The sequence below is a fragment of the Morone saxatilis genome, unplaced genomic scaffold (assembly GCF_004916995.1).
Source record: "Morone saxatilis isolate NCDOM2014 unplaced genomic scaffold, NCSU_SB_2.0 Contig19, whole genome shotgun sequence".
Lineage (NCBI taxonomy): Eukaryota > Metazoa > Chordata > Actinopteri > Moronidae > Morone > Morone saxatilis.
Genome location: NW_023339751.1, coordinates 20,452,859 through 20,468,862, shown reverse-complemented (window position 1 = coordinate 20,468,862; position 16,004 = coordinate 20,452,859). Strand labels below are relative to the sequence as shown.

The 16,004-nt window shown below is 41.1% G+C and overlaps 2 protein-coding genes across 2 annotated transcripts in view; one reads left to right on the top strand and one right to left on the bottom strand.

The window, feature by feature from the left end:
* rbm45 (RNA binding motif protein 45) overlaps window positions 1-4,098 on the top strand; it is a 6,200-nt gene extending 2,102 nt beyond the window's left edge. The window contains exons 5-11 of the mRNA XM_035664006.1: window positions 429-599; window positions 896-1,025; window positions 1,531-1,621; window positions 2,327-2,484; window positions 2,707-2,782; window positions 2,916-3,054; window positions 3,518-4,098. Coding sequence (XP_035519899.1) covers window positions 429-599; window positions 896-1,025; window positions 1,531-1,621; window positions 2,327-2,484; window positions 2,707-2,782; window positions 2,916-3,032 — 743 coding nt within the window. The 3' untranslated portion in view covers window positions 3,033-3,054; window positions 3,518-4,098. The remainder of the gene's footprint in view (window positions 1-428; window positions 600-895; window positions 1,026-1,530; window positions 1,622-2,326; window positions 2,485-2,706; window positions 2,783-2,915; window positions 3,055-3,517) is intronic.
* Window positions 4,099-6,317: 2,219 nt separating this feature from the next.
* On the bottom strand, window positions 6,318-14,453 carry zc3h15 (zinc finger CCCH-type containing 15). The gene is given in 12 exon segments (XM_035663516.1): window positions 6,318-6,674; window positions 6,815-6,950; window positions 8,369-8,438; window positions 8,441-8,490; window positions 8,961-9,026; window positions 9,221-9,301; window positions 10,151-10,333; window positions 10,590-10,681; window positions 11,441-11,593; window positions 11,692-11,794; window positions 12,161-12,262; window positions 14,241-14,453. Coding segments are annotated over 12 exon segments (1,302 nt in total). The 5' UTR covers window positions 14,316-14,453; the 3' UTR covers window positions 6,318-6,483.
* Window positions 14,454-16,004: the final 1,551 nt, after the last annotated feature.

Here is a 16,004-nt window from a genome sequence, read left to right as displayed (position 1 = left end):
TTTTTTTAAATCTTTAGGAGCAATGTTTTCATGAATGGGTGCCTGTTTTCCTGCCAGTGGTTTCACGTTATTCCACTGATCAACAGGTGGCGGTAACACACCAAGAAACAAAGCAATGCACCATCAGTGGCAGGGAAGAAGACTGCTCGCAAGTAAACAGAGATATACACAAGAACCTCTGTTGGTCAGCCTGAGAATGAATACCTGATAAAAATAGAAATTCAAGCTGCTCATGAGTTCAAGTTATGAGTTAGAGTTAAAGCACAGTCATTTAAAAGAATACAGTTCCTCATTTAAATCGATGGTGCATTCAGAGCTGTGGTTGAAGGTAGATTTTAATAAACGGTTACATTGAAGATGTGAATAAAGAGGTTACTGCAGTTGTCTCTGTCCTGTTATTGATCCTGGTGTCCCTCATCCCTCTACAGGTGACCCTGGCAACTACCCAGTCATGGACTACCGCTCGGGTGACTTCACACGGTGCCTGATGATGTCAACACGGGCCGCGCTTACCCAGGAGCAGATTTTTGCTCTGTTTGACATCATTCCTGGCATGGAATACTGTGAGCTGCAGAGAGACGCTTATGGAATGAGCAAAGGTTGGTGATTAAAGGCAAAGTATGGGCTTTACTCATCTGTGGATTATGAAGAAAAGTCCTTGCTGAGCTTTCTTAAGTACTGTTTAAGTGTTAACTTCCCACTTTACAGAAAAGGAGAGTGTTTCTATAATACGTAGTTCAATTTACAGACCATTTCTGACCAAAGGTAGATTGTTTTCTGTTGGTCGACTACTTGATCAGTTTGCTGAGTGTTCTATGATTAATCCCTACCATGTCGTAACTTTAATTAACCTGTCCTGTTGGCTGCTTTTGTTTCCTGTGCCATGTGCCCTCAGGTCATGCTCTGATTCGCTACAGTAACCTTGGGTCAGCGGTTTATGCCAAGGAAAAGCTCAATGGCTTTGAGTATCCACCTGGCAACAGACTGGCAGTAAATTTTGTTGATGACGGAGAGGACCGCAGCAGGTACATACACACGCATGCGTATATAATTCATAAACACAACAGCTTGCAGCGTTAGAAGGGTCCTAATTAATGGAGGCATGGGGCAGAAATGCCCTTTAAAGTTAATTTATCCATTAATTTAAAAGCTGGCACCAAAATGCCACTAATAATTAACAGTAACCTTCTCCTTACGTCGGCTTGGTCTATATTTGTTAAATATTCATGGGTGAACGTGACCATTACCGCCTGTGGGCCACAGTGACCGGGCAGTGGTTTTCCACAGCACCCCGATGAAGAAAAGGAGCAAACAGTCTTCATATAGTAAACGACAAAATACGCAGTCTGAAGCAGTAAAAGCTGTTGGCGCCACACATTTAAGACGAAGAGGAAAACCTCATGTAAACCTAACCACAAAAAAACATGCAGACAGCAAAGTATCTTTATTAAGCGCGCATGTTCCCGCTATAAATGTGTTCTCCATTGAAGATGAGCTTGAATCAGGATGTGTGCTTGTGTTTGTGTGCAGTCCCGTAGGTCGAATGGCCATGCAGTTTGTTGCCGCCCAGATGATGTCTGCAGTGTGGAACGGGCCGTCCACCAGCCAAGTGATGAAACCTGTGAGTGCATTAACGCTCGAGTCCCCTCTGCCCTTTGTCTCTCGGAGTTATTTTCACTCTTTCGCGGTCGTCACTGTTTTTTTTTTTGCTTCCGTGAGATTTGCACTCATGCGAAGTGTTTTGTTCATCTTGTTAAACACAAATTGATTATATTTCAGCAGAATCACGATGAAATAATCTTCATCTGGAAAACTGCCACAAAAATGTAATAATTGAAAGTTCAGTTATTCTATTTTTACATTTTCACTTCAGAGAGAAACTCAATCATCATCACAACAACTCACGCTGTATATAATAACAACTCAAGGTTAATTACTCTTCTGGCTAATTGCTTCTCCAGGCCTCCTCTGACACCTATAGCACTTTACCCATTAAATAATAGAAACGTTGGTAATTACACAAAATTTCAAGGATTCTTGACGGTGAAGTTGTAGATTTCAACCATTTGAATGTAGCTCAGACTTCTGTGTAGGAGCAACTGCAGTGGACGCATAAAAGCCCTATCTACAGCCAGCTGGTCCATTCTGGGCTACTGTAGACTCATGTTGATTGAACAGGGTGGACTATATAGAAGAGAAGCCGCTCCCTCTGTATCGGTGTTTAAGATAATAAATATTTGCCCTGTTGGTTTTATAGTCAGCTGTGAAAAACAAGAATGTTTAAGCTGAATGACTGATCCTGGGTGCGTTTGTTGGTATCCTCCAGGGCTTCTCTGCTGTCTCCCCAGTGTCCCGCATTCAGACAGACGTCAACTTGCCCCCTCTGAAGAAGCTCGCTCCACCTGACAGCAAGGCGAAGGAGCGCTTGTTTGTTGTGTTCAGCCCCTCCCCGCTGCCCCCGGATGTGCTGGAGGACGTTTTCTGGTAAAAACTTGATTATAACACAAATATACAATATTACACGAACGTAACAAAATGCATAAAACAATGGTCCGTTAGCCAGAAGGGCAAAGGTTCAATTGATTACAACTGTAAGCTCAGTCACTGCCGTTGGATAATGATCATCAAGCTAAATGCTCTTAAATGGCAGTGTAATCAGCATTAACAAATGTCCCTGCTTTACAATGAAATGTTTTTTCTCTACAGTCGCTTTGGTTCCCTTATTGAGGTCCATTTGGTTCCTGGAAGGAAGGTTGGATACATGAAGTATGCAGACAAACAGGTGACACAGGTCAAACAGTTAAATAATGAAGGAAGTGAAGTGGTATGATTCCAAAAGGTGTCATACCAAATCAAGTAGCTCTCCCTAAATAAATATGGCCTCCTCTTTGTGTTCGTCTCCGTCTGTCTCGCAGTGCGCAGACGAGGCCATGGCAGCGCTTCACGGTCGGGTCGTCAACGGAGTAAAGATGAAGGTGATGCTGGCTGATCCTCCCAGAGAGGAGTCTCATAAACGTCCTCGTACCTACTAGGGCCACGGGGCACGAATGAGCGGTAAGTGCCAAGTTTTCTGCTGCAGGGAGCGCCAGTATGAATAACTGCAGAGTTAAGTCACATTTCTTACATGAGTAAGTGTGTGTTGTAATGTCATATGCTTATGGTAGACAGCTGAGCACCCAGTCGAGTTCTGAACACACTGAAATGTAGTACCAGTACAGTATCTCGTATGAAGTGACGCATCAACACAAACGGTCAGCAGCAGTTTGTGTATAATATACAACACCAGGTATTGCTAAGTAGAACTTCTTCTTGCTGGGTGAACATGCAGACTCTAGGCCCTCTGTGAGACACACACACACACACACACACACACACACATCCACACACTTGTTCCCTCGTGTAAAACACTTATTGCATTAGTAAGGAAAGCACTACTCAGTCTATCAAGATGTCTACAAGTTGCTGATGACGGTTGTTTCTCTCCCTGTGAATAACACTGCAGCTTCTTGTTCCCTAGGCGACTGTTGTCATGACACAATGACATCTGACCTGACCGACCGACCGACCGACATCAAGACCTTCTCCCGACCTCTGACACGACCTTTGACACCTGTCTGACCTTACCTGTGGTCAGTGACCTTGCTGTGACTCACTGATCTAACGAACACACAGTAGCATCCACTACTAAAGTTAATCCTATACAGTGTGTGAGCAGCATCGATGTGTGTGTATGTGTAGTTCATGCTTAGTGTCAGTGTTTCTGCTTTTTACACTGCTTTTGGCTCTTGTCAGCTGGACTAAGTAAGCACACCATGGTGTATCCACAGACTACTGAAGAAACACTTGTTTTTTTTCAAGTTTAACAATCTCATGGGTTACGTTGTAGTTCAGGTGGTTGGCAGGAGGCTGCAGTCCGTTGATGAGCTAAAACCAGGCTTTGTAAAGCCGGATCTGGAGTGTTATGTTTTTCAGATCTACTACTTTTTTCTTTTATGGTATGCCTTGTAATCCCATGTTGAGCTCAGTTCAAAGGTGTCTGTCAGACTTACTGTGAACTTTTTTTGTCTCAGTAGAAATAAAGATCAGTTGAACACACCATTCAACCTGTGTCGTCTCTTCTTTTGTAGCTGTCCGATCACGTGCTCCCTGGTGGCTTAAAATACATTTTTGTCCATCTGAGAATATTGCCATTGTGCACTGACTTCTTGACTTCTTTCATGTGTTTGTTTTGATAATTCTTCAGAATAGTGGTGGGGTACAAATATTGGCTAAATAAGATCAGCTGGGAAATGTGGTTGAGTATGCAGAGGGGAACATGACAAAACATTTTTAGTTGAGAGAAAATGTAGTTTAAATTCTGTATGGGGCGAGAGGATAGACTAGAAATAAAGAAAATGACAAAAAGTGGTTTTCTGAATCTTCAGTTGGTCTAGCTCTGAATATATTATATGCAGCTGCTGAACACGCCTCCCTTGGTAGGTATGAATGTGTGACAGTTGTAAATGAGGTGGGCTGGTGTGATCCAAACAATGCTTCAGGTACATGTAACTATGGGGCGCTTTCTATATGTGTACTGTAATTATCTTATTTAAGATGTGCCAGCCATGAAATCCTTTTGACAAAAGCATTTTACTCTTGAAAATGCATTCACTGGCACCAAAACATATGTGGATATAGGTTAGCTGCTGCCTCAAGGGCCAAGACCTCCAGGGGCCCTGTGGTTCACTGTGTCAGTTGCTTTTTGACAATTTAGAAAAAAAAAATGTGTAAAATGTGTTTTTTTTTTTTTAGTTAGCAGTATAAACTGGGTCCTGTCTTTTTACTTTGTAAATGATGGTGTGTTTCATCAAACTACCACAAACTAGCTGGCATACAGGTAACTTTGGACCAGGCAAGTAGTGCAGTTTATGTATCCGTTGGTTCCTGGGTCTTAGTTTAGTTTCTGTGCAAACTTAAATGAAGCTGCTAACTGTAACGTGATGTGCACTGTACTGTGGCAACAGAGGCCCCCAAACAGGTTGATCTGGCCGCCAACAGCAGTGGGGTATCGCAAAATGTGTACGTTTAAATCAAATCACCCACTGCAGAATCAAATTGTGAACACAGCAAAGACAGTTTCATTTTTACACATCCAGCAGGTACAGAGAAACATTAACATATTAAACGTTCACTCTTTTAGCTCTGTTTGGTCTCCTGAGGGAAATCATCTGCCTCTCTTGCTGCAGAATGAGCCACTGTGTTTACCAGCCCCTCACTGCACCTCTCTACTTGCTGCTGAGCAGGTGATGAGAGCGGTGGAAGTGAATCCAAACAGTGAGTGCTGCCGGGACAGATAAACAACGAGCTGAAACTCGCCATGGAGTTCTGTAAGGCCGAGGGGAGCTGCAGATTGGGGTTTTAATTCTCTGTAGGTACATGGCTACACGCAACCCCTTTCATACCATCATCATTAATAAATCAATAATATCAACTACTGCTGCCTCTATCATAATGTGGGACCTGGCATCATGCAAAAGACACACACACACACACACACTGGATGTACAGTAATCTTTTATTTCTTCAGGAGGCAACTCATGAGAATATTATTTACAATACTGGGCTGATAATGGGACCATTTGGTGTTCCTGCTGGGGCTGAATTATAGTAATTGAATTATAATCTGGTTTCAGAAATAGGGCCAACATTTTACAAGTTTGCTCTGGACTTTTCCTTCAAAAAGTTGCATGAAATTTCTATAACACAAGAATTTTCAACAGGGCTTTAACTTGAAATGAGATGGATCAGAAGAAATGTTCCTCAGAAAGATGAAAGTGCAACCCTAAAGTATAGCTTTTATTTTGGAATGAGAGCAGAACAGATTCAGTTTCTTACAACAGAATCACTCCTGTTCATTTCCCACATTGTCTAACTTCCATTTACAACAGCTCCTTTAAGCATCCATTAATAATGTTATGATAAGTGTTATCTTACAGTACAACCCCCAAGTATAGTGCTTTCAATTTGAAGCCCTTACATTATCTCACTCTGCAAATCACTATATTCAATATTTAACTGATCGGGTCGAGAAGCACTTGAAGCCTAATTTATCAAAAGTAGTTTCAGTTTCAACGTCGTGCAACAAAAGTGCACATTAACAACAGCAGCCCGATTCTTTCTATGGAAATTCTGACACATTCATGTGGAGTTGGCCCCTGGTTAACCCTAATTGGCCCTGCTGTGGACATCTGGACACCCAATGGACAAAAAAAACAGAGGACGTGTTGGGATGTGAGAGGGGCGATACAGAAAACAGAGGGGGCCGAGACAGGCAGTGATGTCGTGATATAATCAGGCTTTATTACTGGAGTCTCTGAAATTTAAAATCATTCAAACATCTGGTCTCTTTGTTGTTTAGCTCCATGCATCCATCTGTCCTTCCCTTTGTCACAAAGTCCGTCCTAACGTCCACCTCACGCTCCCTCCCTCTCACGTGCTTCCCTCTCAGTCCTCCAGCGCCAATGTGTTGAGTTCCTCGTCGAGCTCTTCCAGATCTTCTCCCGTGAAGAGGTTCTCATCCACTGGAACCTCCTCCTCCTCTTCTTCGTCCTCCCCTCCTCCGTCCTCCCCGCCTCCCTCTGCTCCCGAAAGCCCGTTTGCCTCAGCGCCACCGCAAGCTCCGTTCAGCAGTTCCTCTGTAGACAGAAGAGGAGATTTGTTTACTCAGGTTGTTTTGTTGTGTGTCAGTTATGAGTCTAACTAAATGTACTGGCTGGTGAAACATAGTTCGGCCTACCAACTAGACAGAAATCACTAAGGAGTACGTTTTTCTTACCATTGTCTGTTTCCGTCGGCTGAGTCTTTTTCCTGGAGGTGAAGCGGTCCGTAGATGCTACGGTAATGCCTGTGTTGTCGACCTCTTGTGGAACGAAACGGGATAAGTCTATGTCCTGAAACTCTGTGCTACTGATCTGTAATAAAAATAAATAAGCTTTAGAGCGGACAGAGGCTAAAATAACATCAAAGTAATATGTTGAGGATATCTGGTATAGACAGTGAAAATAAAAGATACCTTCACGTGGGTTACTACTGAACAACAGTAGGTGTAGTCATTTATTATCCATTGTGTCTAACATACCAAATACTGAATGTCAGTATGTCCCAAAGTGTGTTGGTGATATACGGTGATAAGGAGTCCTTGTGTGTTCATTCAAGGCCAGCTGGATGAATAAGGATTTATTTCTTATAGTGATGTTTGCTTTAATAAGGGACCTGATTTATAGTTTATAGTTATAGTAGATTTATATAGCAAATTATTGCACATTTTAGTTTTATTTGAATCCACCAGGAAAAATAGCTAAATTATGTTTAATTAAGTTAAGAATAAAACATGTCTTGTTGGTGCATTAAACATGTTCTGTACTAATTAACAGCCTGGATCTACGCAGAAGCACACAGGAGTACAGCAGGTGTGGATAATTAACAGGCAAACTATTTGTTGCGTGAAAAAGCAGGCAGCTGCAATTCAGCAGGAATTAGACCATTTAAAGCGCTCTGCATCACCTGTAACAAAGCTCAATTATAATTGCTTATGAATGAGGCAAAACAGTGTACTGGAAAATGTTGCTGTCTCATCTTTGAGATGTGGAAACTGTAAGGATTCCACATCATCCACATCACCAGAGCCTCACTTTCTGTTTGACTTCTCTTTGTGCAGCCAGCGTACCTGGAAATGTGGGCTTTATTTGTGACACTTTTTAAACACTATTGCAGGACATTAGTGCAGTAAGAAATGCACAAGTGTCATTTTCACTGTAAAAGCCACAGCCATGATCTCATGTAGAGTGCTACATTTTCTTTAACAATTTCAGCACTACAACAAAAACTGAAAATGTGAGGACCTGCAGATCACTGCCTGACAACACCAACCTCACAGCATAACCAAAATAACTTGGGAAAGGCTGACAGACTGAGCACACATCACAACACTGTCATACTGCAGACATTTTGTAAACAATGTAAACTATATTAGACACCAAATAATGTTCAGTGCAGTTATTGTGCTGGGACATCTCACTTCAAGTGCGAGCACAAATCAATATGAAGTCATACAAAGCCCAATGAAATAACCCGACTGTAGAGGCTGTGATCTGCACAGGAGAGGCTCACATTCTGTGACTGTGCCACTAACAGGGATGTCACCTGAACCGATGCTAAGGTACCAAGTCCATACCAAAATTCTGCAAATACTCTAGTCGGCTGTTAAATGCCACAGGGGGAGAAAGATTATGTCAAACGATGCAGGGAGCTGGCAGGCTTCCAGGGGTGTCAGCCCTCTCTGGTATCGGGTATCAAATGCTACATTTGTTCACAATATGTTCATATTTACCTCTTCCATATCATCGTTTCCCTCATCATCGGTGCATATCGAGTGGTCATCGGGCTTCAGCATCATCACGGGGTCGACCAACTCTTGGGACGGACACTCGAAACACCTCCACGGCCGCTCACCTGCAGATCATGTGATTAAGGTCAAAATCCGTATTGTTTGCCATATTATAGTTATATACGATTATATACGGTATTATATATATCTATATCTATATCCTATATCTATCCTATATCTACGTTTCGATATCTTATGTATTATAGCTATATATATTCTATATATCCTATATCGGTATCTTCATCTATATATAATCTATATCCATATTAGATATAGATATATAATCTATATATCTTATATAGATATATATCTATATATCTATATATAATATATCCCTATCGATTCATATATCTATATCTTAGTATCATATTATTATTCTATATAAGTATCGTACTTCGTATCTATCTATCTGATATATATATATATATATAGATATAGACTATATAGATATTAATATCATATACTTTTTTTTTATATCACACACACACACACACACACACACACACACTCACAAACCAGCTGGAGCCAAACTTACCACTAGCGATTTTCCAGCCTTAAAGTCGGCCTTCTTCTTCTCCATCTCCTCCCTCGCTTTGTCCACCTGTAAATCAATTGAAACGTTTATGCACATAAAACTCGTAAAACATTTTAGGATTTGTGGAATTAAACTACATGTGACTATTTCCTGAATCATCACAAGACCTCATTTGCACAGGGAAATGTAAAGGACTTGTATTTAACCATTTCTGATGCTGCCCAGACAAACTGATGCTAATAAAGTAAACGTGTTCCAACCTTCTCCTGCCTTTTCCTCTTCTTCCAAGCCAGGAAGGTCTCCAGGGTGATCCGGGTCACATCGGCACCGAGAGCTGCACGCTGCAGGGAGAGAGGCAGATCAGGATGTGGAGAGTAAGGAGAGCTTCCACGGTAACAACAGTCACATGCAGTATTTAAAAAACATTTCACATTGGTAGCCATGATGGAGGACCGCAACTGTTAGGCAACAGTGTCTTAAGGGAACTGCTTACATTTCCCAGTTTGGTTGTCAGATTTATTTCTGAGTTGTTTTTACTGATCAAGGATCTTTCTTTTGTTTCCAGTCTATCTGTATAGACATTAGGCATTTTACAACCTAACTCATTCTGTTTCATTGAGCTCATCTCTATCGTAGTATACTATAATGTGTATATGTGAAGCACTGTTTTTAAAAGGTGTAATGAGGCGTAATAAAGTGTATTATTGACCTAATAATTGCTGGTACTAATGTCAGCTTGTTAGCCAACATCGAACAGAATGGTGAGCTAACCACCACTGCTTACCATTTCTACTGGATGTAACTGTGGTGAGCAGTTGTGTATTTATGTTAAGCTTTCTTACAGCTGGGTGGCAAATTGAAGAACAAACTCTAAAGCCTTGATGAAATGCTACTTACATTTATCATCATCATTCTACAACAACTTCTAGACAACAATCTAAAAACTAATTTCTTCATCATTTGTGCACGTTTAGTTCTACACTGGACCTCCATGATAGTAGCAACCATGTTTGTTGAGATTTGGTGCAAAATCCAGTTTATGGAATGAAGATGGATGCACATAAGTAATGTGCTGAAGCATCCCCAGTAGATTCCTTTCAGCCCATTTTTTCCAAGCCCCCTGTTCTTCTACAAATATTGGCTGGATTGGAGTAACCTCAGAGACCTTGCATCTCCCCATCCATCCTTACCTCGTTTTCTATGAGTTCCTCCAGCGAAATTTCATCCTCTTTCTCCTCCTTCTTCTTGTCTTTTTTCAGCACAAAGCCGGGTGGAAGGGCATGTCGGTACATGCAGATATCGGCCCCTCCTGGACACACCCAGAACCAGCCGTACTTATTATTCTCTATGGCGTCCAGGAAGTACTTACACACCTGCAACAACACAACAGAGTAGATCATGTTACACAGAAGGTACAGGGATAACAGACTGTATTTAGCTGGCCGAATTTTAAGTTTGAGTGACTGTCAAGTGGTTCCATGTGTTTGGGGACAAACCAGCATTTCATAATCACCTCATAATCACAGATGAAGTTATTACAACGTACAACTGTTCATCATCAATTATCAAATGGACCATTTCATTTCCCTGTCTTCATTCATTATTTACTCCTCTTTAGAACACACTTACAATTTGTGTTTTGGCTTTCTTCTTCTCAGCCTCTCCGTGTTTTTTGTTGACCACCTCCTCCAGCTTCTTTTCGTCCCAGTTGTCCATGGTGTCTAAATGGAACATACCAGGCCCAGTGTTAATTAAATCAACAAGTAATCAAACATTTTTCACTAAAAAGTTTACCAGTAATGCACAATACAATCACTTTGGGTAACATGAATACTAATATTTGTATATGTCACTACAATACCAGCATCTGTATAGTTTACACCTATGAACTTTGTATGTTTAACACTGTAGCTGCACTTCTTGGTGCAGATCAAACATTCTTACAAAAACAAAAAACCTCACTTAATTAGAACCTGTCCTGTTGTATCATGTAATAGTTACTGTTTCTGAGAATCTGCATTAAGTGAGGGGTGGTTACGTTTTTGCAGCAGGGTGCGAGGGTGCTGGCTCATATATCTTTCTCTTCTGTGTTTCAAGACTAAATTATGTCCAAACTAAGGAAATGTTGAGTCATGCTATTATACAGTTACAGCTGTCTCCTGGTACAGCACAAGCTCCACCTGTACATATAGAATTCTTGGAGACAAAACAGTATGGGGACTACTGGATAACTCTGTAGTACTGTTTAATTACTAATTCATTCATTTGTACTGCAATATTTTGCTATGGGCCTGAAATTGCATCATTACACATTCATGAAACCATCAGACGTCTGATATCTAAAATGTGAATGATGTCAACATTGGCTCCCTGTACCGATATTGGATCTGATTGGTCCCAACTCTAACATCACTTAGCACTATACAGTTTTATCCCACTCTGTTTTTAGTGTAGGATGACGACCTACACTATACACTGACCTTTCTCCAGGTCTTCATCTCGTTCGTCCACGTAGACGCTTCTCTTCTCACATTTCCTCTCCATTGACAAATCATGGCTGAACTTGCACTTGTCACCTTTAGTACACTGGCCCTGCTTAAAGAACGCGCACAGCACTGACTTTGGGTCAACACCTGCAGACAAGACAGAAGAGGCAAATATATTTACACATATATGTATACTTTTACATGAACAACTAACAAAGTTAAACTTGATTCTTTCACTTGGTTACCTTTGCTGACTTTCTGGGCGGCGACTACAGGTTTAAATAGCTCATTGAGTTCGTCCAATTCTTTCTTCTTGTCGGTCTTTTTATTGGTCTTATCTGCATCGCCCTGCGCGCGCACGCACACACACACAGACAGACACACACACACACAGACGGTAGATACAGTTAAAGATGATTTGATCCAATGACATTAGCTCGTTTTGTAAGTAGTTGTTTTATTGGTTGTACGTATCTGAGCACACAGATCTGTATATCTACCATACAGCCAGGAGACTAAACTCCTGATACGTGGTGCAATCTAGTCAACTATCAGTTGTCTCTGACAAATGCACCATTTTCCCAGCTGACATTTTAAATTATTTGGAAGAAAGAGGGAAAAAAAGGTAGAGTTAGAAAGAGTGAGGAGGGAGACAATCAGTGCTATTAAAGAATGGGGAAACACAGATACTGAGAGCAAGAACTGCTTCCTAACCGGTCTGGCACTTTGTTGTCCATGTTTGACTTGCTGGGTTACGTTCTTGATGAACTTCTGCTGCTTGGCCCCTTTCTTGTTCTTCAAGCCAAATGTCTTGTCCTAGAAAAAAAAAAAAAAGCCAAACAAGAGTTACTTTCATTGACAACACACCTGGAGTAGCCACTTGTAGCAGCACAGATCTCATTGGCCTCTATACACTGTGATTCCGGCCTGCCCCACATGAGAATTGTAGAAGCATCAATAAAGTTACTTCTGCATTGCACTGGTACGCCCACCAACATCTGCTGGTCAAATCCCACAATGTGACTGCCGCTGATTACAGACGACCTGCGTCTACAAACCCACTATAAAGCTGCAGGATATACTGGCCTATGAAACAGTATATACACAATTATCAAGAGTTAAAAACACACACACAAAAAACCCGCTCGTCTTTTAATGCATTTTCAAATGATCAGAATGGCACGGACAACAGGGACACGAGTTGACCCTGCATCTCTGCTTTTGCATTCGTGTCGATTCTGTACAGTAATATTCTGTTATCACAGTGTGTAGAGGCAGTAACGTTCAGGATAATGCAGCTGTTTGCTTTGGTTATATAAACACCAATATGTGGACACGATGGTAATTAGTAAGTGATTTCAGGGAAAAGCAGAATCTTATTTGAGCCACACAAAGCTGGCTGCTTAGAAAAGGGGCCAAAGACAGAAAGTAAGATTCATTATGTCACGTTGCTATAATCTGTCAACTCTAAGATGGCAACAACCACTGGGTCAACAACAATCTGTCTTAGCAAACTGACCAAGTCTGTAAGGAGGAAAGAGCTGTGATGAATCAGATGTGACAACTATTAACTGGTGGACTGTCTGGAATCACTTTTCTTGTGACTATACGAGACAGATAGTTTCTAAAACCGTTTCTATTTCAGCATAACAGACTTACAGACAGAAGAGACTTACAGACTCTTAAATAAGATTTAGATGAAATACGGTACATTATCAGAAAGACGGGGCTGTGAAATCTCACGAGTTTTCAATAGTTTCTGGACAACAATGGAGATCCATGGCACAGTGGAATCAGTAATATTAGGCCTTAAATACAGTCACTACCTGTTAACAGAATCAATTCAGTGTTGGTTTTGGTCTTTCCATGTGATTCCAGGTGACAAAGTGCTATCACTACCTGTTGTGACATTAGACTGGGGATAGATACTGACATTCAGAGCAAATAAAACATCTGTCTTCATGATTTAAGTCACCGAAGATCCAACCTTTCTGACCAAACTCCCAGGACATTAAACCATCTGGCAGACACTTACACGTTGCAGTACAATCTGTGGCTGTACAGCAGCAAAAGGCGGCTAACGCTACCAAGCCGGTATGATCACACCGACAGAGAAATATAACGAGGTCTTATGGTTAGCGGAGCCAACATCGGCGAGAACAGTACTCTCACAGTACAATCACGTTTTGAAATGACAAACTTTTCTCCTGTTTTAGCTCGCCATCGAAACTGGCCCCTATCTGGCCCCTCATCCGTCCTGAGGCCGACTACCAGCAGGCCCGCGGGCCCGCTCTGCTCTGCTGCCCGTTCATGTATCCAAACACAACCAAGCGAACAGAATATAGTGTAAGTACGTTATGTTATGGCAAATACTTTTAGCTACTGACTTAAGGGACATATATCAACCTTAAAAAGGACAAGTGTGAGCCCCCACTGGGCCGGTACGGCCCTGCTAGGAGCTTGACCATCCCCGTAAGATACATGCATTAGTCAAAATAACCAAAGTCCTGACAGTTGGCTAACTCGCTTACGACTGAATTACAGTGGTTTACATTTTTATTAAACGGCCATTACATTAACAACAACGACTGATGAACAGGTAGGTACCGCTGACAACTACCGAGAGACCAGTGTAACTTTAGCTTGTACTTGTCGGCACTTGTGTTAGCTTCGTTAGCTTCGTTAGCTTCGTTAGCTCTGAGCGGCTGCCAGGGTACGGCGCGTGCGGCGGTCCGTTAGCTGACGAGCTAGCGCCAACGCTACATACCGACATGCTAACTCGTGTTATTTTTACCTCAATTATCTTTTCCTTTTTCTTCTCTTGGGTTTTTTTATTTCCCGCAGGCTGGGCGGGTTTCTTCGGAGGCATGTTGGCTCAAGTGCAGCTGTGTAAAAAACGCGTATAGCCAAATAATATTTATTTGAATGTGGTGTTTCGGCTGGAAGTCAGCTCCACATTACCCAGTTGTTGCTAACACAGCAACGGCGCTCGCCGCTTTAGGCCACATGTGAGTTGTTGATGTTCTGTGGCGTCATCACGCACAACGAGAGGCATGACGGGTACTGTAGTCTACAGGAAATATATACGTTTATCCAGATAACTCAAACATGTTGAAACAAACATGAAAACCTAAAGTATGTCGTGAGATAGGCACATTGATTTATACAGAAAGTACGTTTTATATTAATAATAATATATATTTTTTTTAAAATACCTGAACTGCAGAGTAATTTCTAACCCATTATATGTTACCATAAAGGTGTGTATCATTTAAGAGGCTCTGTTGGCAGAAATGGAATATAACATGCATAGGTTTGTTTTCAATAGTGTATAATCACCTGAATATAAGAATTGTTATGTTTTTCTTACTTAAGAATGATCTGTTTAAATCTATAGAGCGGGTCCTTTTCCGTGGAGGCCGCCATAATAAAGCGCATTGTTTATGTAGTATCCCAAAAGAGACAAACCAAACACTGGCTCTAGATATATGGGCATTCATGTTTTTTGCGTGTTTTGCAGCTTCGGCTCAGAAGGGGACACTACACCTTTTACTAATCCAATATTTATATTTGTCCCTTTACTGGTCTGCTCTTTATTTCATTTTGTTTCATAGCATTTTGTAAGCTTTAACCAGGTAAAAGTGTAATTTAGATTAAAGCCTCTTATTCAACACAGACCAGCCAGGCCATAACCGACATCACACACAACATAAATGAGCAATTAATACTGTCACACAGATCACAAAAGGTCACGTTCTTTATAATATTGGATTTAAGTAGAAGCGGGAGATGAATCATGTACCATTTATTTTATGCACCATATATATGCCTATGTATTTTTTATTCATAATGTGTTTTGGCAAGTGCACAGCACGTGGAGTCAGGGTCTACTATAAATATATTGCAGTTTTAGTATTTAACCGCCAGGTGGCAGTGTTGCAATATCTGCCGGTTGAGGTGAGACGTAACAGATGAGAAAGGGACTGACTAGTGTAGTGGTCAAGTATAATCCAAATTCCAACATCCAATATATTCTCAGAGAGCACATTGATATGAGAATGTGAACAAGAATAAGAAATAAGGTCCATAGAAAAAGGAACTGTCTGACTTTGAGCACCTGAATGGAAAAATGAACACTGGTATATATTGGAAAAGTCTTATTGAATTTTGACTAAAGAGATTTTCTCCATTATGTTAGTTTGAAAAAACCACTTTGGAGTTACGAGTATCTGGTTGTTACAGAATTTGCTACTTGCAAAATTCCAGTTTGTTTGTCTTTGATTCACGCCACACCCTAGCACCTATAACAACTAAATTCAAACATCGTGGCTTGAGTCCAGAGAAGCCAAATGGCAAAGCTGTAGATGATTGGGTAAATGGTTTTGGGGGAGTTTACATAAATACACTATTTTAAAAATTCAGTATGGTGTAGAAACAGATGTTCCTGTGTGCAGCTGATTCACCTCATCCCAGGAAATCATGAAAAAAAAATGGTGTTTCTACGATAGGTGGTTTACAAAAAATTGTCCTAAGTATAAAAAAGCTTGTTACAGAGCCA